General features: G+C 34.2%; 1 protein-coding gene across 1 annotated transcript; it reads right to left on the bottom strand.

Annotated features, from left to right (window-relative positions):
* Positions 1–831: 831 nt before the first annotated feature.
* LOC132010088 (olfactory receptor 10AG1-like) lies at positions 832–1,800 on the bottom strand. Its single transcript, XM_059388059.1, has one exon. It carries the CDS (start codon positions 1,780–1,782, stop codon positions 832–834), a length of 951 nt encoding a protein of 316 aa, XP_059244042.1. The 5' UTR covers positions 1,783–1,800.
* Between the last annotated feature and the right edge of the window lie 6,408 nt (positions 1,801–8,208).

Here is an 8,208-nt window from a genome sequence, read left to right as displayed (position 1 = left end):
CTTTCTGTCTCATAAGGCCACTGGTCAAGGAATATAGTGCCCACCTTAAATCAGGATGATCTCATTTCCTTGACTTGATTACATCTACAAAGTCCTTTTTCTTTTCTTTTCTTTTTTTTTTTTCTCAGATACGGCACATTTGCAGATTGTAAATAGACATTTATTTTAGAAGGACCAACATTTCAATGTGTTACACAACCATTTGGATAGTATATAGTGAAAACTCCAGAGTCTTGTAATACTAAATAGATATTATCAAAGCAAAACCTGAAGCTACAAGGGGGAGGGAATGATGTCACCAGAATAAAGGGAAAATTCTCAGGATTTGCAATCTTAAAGCAACATGGACAATGACAAGAGATAGAAGGACAAATGCAAAGAAAATACTGATTCTCCTGCTTCCACCATCTTGGCTGCTGCTGGATTTTGTCACTGACTAAATTCAATCACAAGTACAAGGAATGGCAGCAAATATATTTGAAGGAAAGGGAAGGTTAAAAAAATAAATGATCACAGCACATGACCCTAAACCTTCCTTATAAAACACACTGAGTTAGCTATTATTGTATTGTTCAAGCAATCTCGTAACTCACTAGTTCACAGTAGAGGACAGATGGATCTTCAAATTAGATTGCTGCAACCAAGATAAATGGTGCTTTGATTTACAGAGCCCTAAACTTAATCCTGTAAAACTAAATTTTCTTAATATAATGTGAGGTTTCTATGATGACATTAATGATCATTATTGAGAAATAAAACTAGAAGACCTTTTTTTCTATTGTCTCTACATGATGAACACATAAGCAAATTCCATAATTGCATGTATTTGAGTCACATTAATAACTTTGTTAGTAGTTTTCTCAATGCTACCATGATGTCTTTGTTCCTCAGAGTATATATAATGGGATTCAATGTTGGGATCAAAACGGTGTAGAAAAGAGAGATCAATTTTCCAACTCCTTCAGACTGATTTGGTCTGGGTCGTAAATAAGTGATGGTAGCCGTTCCATAGAATAAGACTACAACTATCAGGTGAGAGGAGCAGGTGGAGAAGGCTTTAGCTCTCCCTTTGGCTGATGACAATTTCAGAATGCTGGATATAATTTTGCCATAGGAGAAAACAATCAACAGAAATGGAACCATGATGAAGACCACTGCAACTACATAGATTGCTATCTCATTCACAAATGTGTCCCCGCAAGCAAGTTTGAGTACTGGTGGAATGTCACAGAAGAAATGATTAATTATGTTAGACCCACAAAAGGGCAGAGAGAAAATCTGGCATGTTTGCCCAATTACAACTGGAGCTGTGCTGACCCATGACACAGTCACCAGCTGGACACAGACCTTGTGGTTCATGACTAGAGTATAATGCAGAGGGTTACAGATGGCCACATAGCGGTCATAGGCCATCACTGTCAGGAGAAGACACTCTGAACCTCCAAACATAAGGACAAAACACATTTGCGCAGCACAGGCAAAGACAGAAATATTTCCTTTCTTGGTCAATAGGTCCATGAGCATTCTTGGGATAGTGACTGTTACATAACAGATTTCTAAGAAGGAAAAATTGCTGAGAAAAAAATACATGGGGGTCTGGAGAGCAGAGTCAATTTTTATTATCAATATAATGATGCTATTGCACATAAGGATAGTTAGGTAGATGACTAAAAATACTCCAAAAAGAATCCATTGGATATTGGGAATATCAGAAAACCCCAAGAGAACAAATTCCACAATGGCAGTTATATTCAAAATTTCTGTTTTTAATTTGTTCTCCATCTGCAGATATAGTAAATTCAAGATGGTTAATTCACCTTTTTTTTTTTTTTTTTTTTTTTTTTTTTTAGAGAAAGAGAGAGTGCAAGTAGGGTTGGGAGGGGGGAAGGGAGAGAAGAGAGAGAAAGAGAATCTCAACCAAGCTCTGCATCCAGAGTAGAGTCTGACACATGGTTCTATCTCATGACCCTGAGATTATGACTGGAGTCAAAATCAAGGGTCAGAAGCTCAACTGACTGAGTCACCCAAGTGCCCCAATTCACTAACACTTTTGAACCACATTTTTCTCTACTGTTACCTGGAGTAGACAGATGAATGTATTTATGTAATCTCAAATTATTTCCATTACTTTGCTCTATTTCTAGGAAATGATATGTGAAACCTCAGAAATGAACTGATGTGCAGTTAAAATCAATTCAAGAAAAAAATCCTGGGTGCCTGAGTGGCTCAGTGGGTTAAGCCGCTGCCTTCGGCTCAGGCCCTGATCTCAGGGTCCTGGGATCTAGCCCCGCAGCGGGCTCTCTGCTCAGCGGGGAGCCTGCTTCCTCCTTTCTCTCTGCCTGCCTCTCTGCCTGCTTGTGATCTCTGTCTGTCAAATAAATAAATAAAATCTTTAAAAAAAAAAAAAGAAAAAAATCCTAATATATAGGTCTTATACTTGCATGTAATAATACTAAAGATAGTGAGAAGTGTGCATTGTTATTTACAGCATATTGTGCAGGAATAATCTGTAGTTATTTCACCCCTATTAAAAGTGGAACTATTTTTCTACTGTTTTTGTCTGAGTTCATCTTATTTTTCTGTATTGGTTGACTTATTCCATCTTCTTTCAATTCAAATATTTTCTCTTAAACTTTTGTTTCATTCTTATTCAAAATGAGTTTTAAATCTTCCTATTTATCTTCCAATTAGAATCACTTTTTTAAGCCAATCCTTTGTTCCTGAGGGAATAAATATATGCAATATTAAAAGCATAATCTCATCATACTGCTCAATAACCTTCCTTATTAACACATCCTGTGCAACACATGATAAATATCAAGTAAGCTTTAATCCAATCCAAAAAAAAATGATCCATTCAGTGCAATCTTTTTCCATATATTGCTCCTTACCTATGTAAGGTTCCATTGCAATCAAATGCAACTTAAAAATTTAAGCTATTAAAGTGTAACTTTCATTAAACCTAATTATTATTTATTCTGAACATGCAAATGGTCAGAGCATAAGAATGGGACTAACACACACATACACTCTCTTTCTATCCTACTTCACTTAATAATGCCATCTAATATTAGGCAGTCCCCAAATCCACTATTTCTGTCTCCACCTTATATCTTTATCAGCTGACATTTTTGCCTTATACTTTGATAAATAAAACTGAGCAAAAAAATTTTTAAAAATAAATAAATAAATTTTAAAAACTGAGCAAATTCTCTCATACTTTCCCATTTTCATTAGAACTAGTTTTCAAAATTACCTTAACTGAATATTTTTATTACAAATATAATAATGATTGTTATTTTACATATATCCAATTTTACTTTATCATTAAAAAAGGTAAGAACTATATGGATCATGTTAAGTAATGGGAAGTACAGGGCAGGCTGCCCCAAATTATGCCACAATGCTATAATGATTATTTTGTATTAAAGTTACTTAAGAAACAGCCAGTACAAGAAAAGCACTCTGACAACCTCTCCTTTTGTCTCCAGAAAGCAGGAAATAAATTTTCCATATAAAAGGACCTGTAGCATGATATAGAGAGACATTCCTATCTTCAGAGATAGGCAACTCAGGGTGGAAGAAACCTATTTAAACAAACCTTATTACTTTTACTGATTACTACCCCAGCCCAAATTCTGTTTGGAATCCCTTTGTCTAAGATGCATAAAAGCAACACAATCACTTCTTTAGGTCTCAATTTATTTATTGGGCTTCTGTGGACACAAAATTAATTTTTTTTTCTCTTCTGTTTTGTCTCATGTCAGTTTCTCTTAGACCAGCTAGAAGAATCTTGAGGGATATAGAAAATTATTTCCTCCCCAAGAGTAGGTAACTCATTTTCAGATAAAGATCTCAAAATGTTATGCTTTTCTATTTTGTTCTTTGTATCTTGAGCCTCAATTTTAGAAGTACCCTTAAATAAAATAGTCTAGCAGCACAATTATAGCTTACCTTTATGAATTTGCATGAAGCTATCTATGTGAGTGTAGGTGTTTTGTAACCAATAAAATTTTTATGTTCTTCTTTCGTGTCAGTAATTCACTGTAATTCTACAGTACTCTACCTGGCTTCAAACATTAGCTGCTTATAAATAGGAAGTCGTCATGCTCATCCTAGGGGACATCTTCTCTCGTGTATCATTTTGATTTCCAGAAGACTGCCTCTGTTGAGCAATCATTTGAGTTTATTTTATAAAACTTTCTCTGTAGATGACCTGTCCTTCTCTTCAGGTTCTTCTTGCAAAAAGCTTCCCCACTATGGGGCGGGGGGAGTCCCTAGGGGGAGAAAATGTGTCACTTTGTTGTCTAGTATTACTTTCAGGAAAATAGTTTAATTTTTTTGTGTTTGTTTTTAGATCCTTAATAATTAGTATGGGTTTGCTTTTCTTACTTTCATTCTGTAATTCATCCTGGTCTAGATCCTCCACAACCTTAGAAAAATGTGTTACATGTTTTATCACATGAGCATGGTATTGGTTCCTGAATATATTAGGCAGTAAGATCCATTTTCAGAAGAAGAGAGGTCTGTTCCTAGATTAAATTTTGTGGAAATTGAAGCATACCATGTCTGCTGACAAAAATCTAGATGGTTTAAAAAAAAATCTAGATGGTTTTAAGTTATGTCATCTTCTCAGGCATCAGGGAAAATATCCGGCCGATTCAAAATGTAAACTACCTCAGAAATAAGCATTTAAAAATATTTAAGAAAGAAAGAGAGAGAAAGAAACTTTCCTGTCAAAATTGTTTTCCTACTTAGGCTACTTCTAGCTAGGTATGGAGATAAAATTATCATGCCTAAAGTTGCAAATCCAATATCTACTTCTATTTGCAATTACATTTGTTTCTTCCTTTTGGGGGTTCTTTGGCTATTTCTGAAAATTCTGTGCTTCCATTTGTCAAAATGGTACATTTTTATTTGTCCAGATAGTATATTTTCAAAACTGCCTTTCCTTTCTGTATTTTAAGGCTGCTTCTCTTCACTATAGCATGCTTCCTATACATTGGTTCTCTAGCCTCCTTATTATCACTGATTTGATATTGCTGAGAGACTTCCTTCATGTTTATATGCAAATGGGAACTTCATTCATGATTTGCCTTGAATAAGATGTCAGTTACTTACAGGCTGGGACATTTTGAATGCCCATCCCCCATTGGAGTAGACTGATCTAATACCTATCCTATCCTTAAGACCAAAGATTGAGTGTTTCTTTATTCAATTAAGTATCACCATTACCAGAAAATAATAATAATAATTTAAAAAGTGAAACAGTGTGTTAGATGTACCAGTTTCTTTACAAAATAGAGAACATCTTTCATTTTTACTACAGTACAATTTTGTGACCAATAATTAAGAAACTATGGTTTCTTTCATCTAATAATCATGTTGTACTCTAGTTTGCAATTCCTCTTCCCAATGGGAGCCATTAAATCAGTAAGCATCCCCAAATATTGTCTTCTAATATTACCTAAAAGGACATATACACTATATTTATGGTTTATTTTGTTCACTGATAGACTTCAATCAAGTTGAATATAATTGTGTTGTTCATTTTGATAGATCTCTGCTTTTCCTGTTACAATTTTGATTTGATAAGTGTTTGCTCTCATGAAGGTTGCTAAAATAAACATTCTTATAGGGTTCCCAGCACCCATGTGTATGTAATTCTGCTGGATTCGTACCTAAGAGGAGAATTCTGTAGATGAAGGCAGATTACTCTAAATGGGGTAACAACTCACATGCTAGCATCAGAAGAGTTTCTATGGCTCGGCATACTATGATCAGTTTTCTTGTTTTACTTTTATCATTGTATTTTATTTTTTTCATCATGATAAATATACTCTTTCATCCCAATCCCCTGTTTCACACATCCCCCACCTACCACCCCTCTGGTAATCATTGGTTTGCTCTTTATTAGTTAAAAGTCTGTTTCTTAATTTGTCTCTATCTCTATTTTCCCCCTCTTATTTGTTTTGTTTCTTAAATTTTACCTATTAGTGATATCATATGATATTTGTCTTTCTCTGTCTTATTCCACTTAGCATTGTACTCTCTAGCTCCATCCATGTCATTGCAAATGATAAGATTTCATTCTTCTTGATGGCTGAGTAATATGCCATTGTATATTTATACCACATCTTCTTTATCCAGTAGTCAGCCAATGCACATTTGGGCTCTTTCGACAATTTGACTATTACAAATAATACTACTAGAAATATAGGGGTACATGTGCCTCTTTGAATCAGTATTTTGCTCTCTTTTGGATATATACCTAGTAGTGTAATTGCTGGGTCATAGCATAGTCCTATTTTCATTAAAGCTTTATTATGTTGCATTTCATATTTAGGTTTGCAAACTATCTGGAATTTTTTTTTATAAATGTGAGGTATGGGTTTATTTTTAAAAAAATACATTCACTTCTAATTAAATTAGTACAATTTATAAAAACTCATCTTTTCTATATTACTCTGTGGTTTTTATATATTCAAGTGAGTCCAGGAGCTTGGTATGTACTGGGCTCTATATTTTGTGCCACTGATCTCTTTATCTATTGTTGAACTCTTTCCTCTGGTCTGAATTCCCAGTTTACAATGTCCTGATGCCCAGCAGAGTGACTGCTCCCTCTCTACTTCTCTCCAGAAGTGGTTTGGCTATTGCTGGCTATCTTCATTTCCACAACAGTTTTAGAATCAGGTTGGTACATTACAAACACACATCTTGCACACATACAGATGGGATTTTTTTGTATTGTATTGAATTTGTGGTTCATACTGAGGAAAACGGACACCTGAAAATTATTATTAATATTTTCAATTATTGAAAAATATTGAGTTTTAATCCATGAACATGTCCTTGCAATCCATTTACTTTACTTCTCTAAAACTTTCCTCAAATTATATTATAGTTTACTGGGTAGACTTCCTGCACGTTTTTTTTTTTTAAACTAGATTTCTCTTAAGAATTTGATATATTCAATCCTATTTACATAGTGCTTTAATGTTAGCTTATGTTTGCTTCTTTTGTGTGGAAATACATTGACTTTATTTATTGATTATACATTCAGCACATATATAGGATTAATTTATTAACTCTAGTAATTTCAATGTAGATTCTGGAATATTTCTACATCTACATTTATATATGTTGCCAATAATTACTTTAATACTTATCTTTCCAATTCTCACATTATTTCTTTGTCACTACAGAATCTAGTATTGCCAGTAAAATGATGAATACAAACTGTAAGACACAATCTTTTTCTTGGTCTCAATTGCAGAAAGACCCATTTCAATATTTTTACACATAATTATGTTTATTAGCTCATATTCTAACACGTCTCTTTCTTATTGCCATGTATATGTGTCGTACCTTATATAAACTAGTGAATGTGGGACCCTTCCTCTCCTCTTTTCATTTATCATTTCTTCATTGTCTTCACTTATCATTTTTAACTTAATAATTGTAAGATATTTTTTTTTCTGTAGGTGAGTCCCATTGGTGAGATTAAAAAAAAGATACTCCAGTGTCTGTCCTGATGGAAAATATTCCTTAACCTCTGATTACCAAACTAAATTAAAAAGTGTTCTATTACAAATGCAATCTCAGACAGTTTACTATACATGATTTACATCATACTTTTAGACTATCTTATTAATGTATTTTTTAAAAGATTTAGTTATTTATTTACTTTGGAGAGAGAGGGATTGAGCACGTGTGAGGGGAAGGACAAAGGGAGAGAATCCTCAAGCAGACTCTCCACCAAGTGTAGAGTCCTAAACCAGAGATCATGACCTGAGCTGAAACCAAGTTGGATGCTCTCAGCTGACTGAGGCAACCAGGCTCTCCTCTTACTAATTTATTTCTCTAAGTATTTAACTGTTTCTTCCCATGTATATGTAAGTTACATAACAACTAGATTTTTTTTTCCTCTGAAATCCACGATTGTAATGATATCATATGGTAACACAAAGTAATATATAGTGATACAAAGCTATTTTAGACATCACAGATCAGACCAATTACCATGTGAATACTCCTTTAGTGACCACAGTGTCACACGGAGCAGAAGAATCACTCAGTGGGTCCTGCCCCAATTCCTGACCCTTGTTCTAAGCTACAAACCTAGGGTGTGATTTGTTATGCAACAGTAAAAAACTGAAACGGGACACTTCCAAATGGTTATGAAATCAACATTCTTACCTTTCCTTC

Source organism: Mustela nigripes, chromosome 1, assembly GCF_022355385.1.
Source record: "Mustela nigripes isolate SB6536 chromosome 1, MUSNIG.SB6536, whole genome shotgun sequence".
Classification (NCBI taxonomy): Eukaryota; Metazoa; Chordata; class Mammalia; order Carnivora; family Mustelidae; genus Mustela; species Mustela nigripes.
The sequence above is the reverse complement of the archived record's forward strand: the minus strand, read 5'-3'. Positions and strand labels throughout refer to the sequence as shown.

Bases quoted from the DNA above. Each gene is read 5' to 3' on its own strand.
- LOC132010088 (XM_059388059.1), bottom strand. From the start codon at position 1,782: ATGGAGAACAAATTAAAAACAGAAATTTTGAATATAACTGCCATTGTG.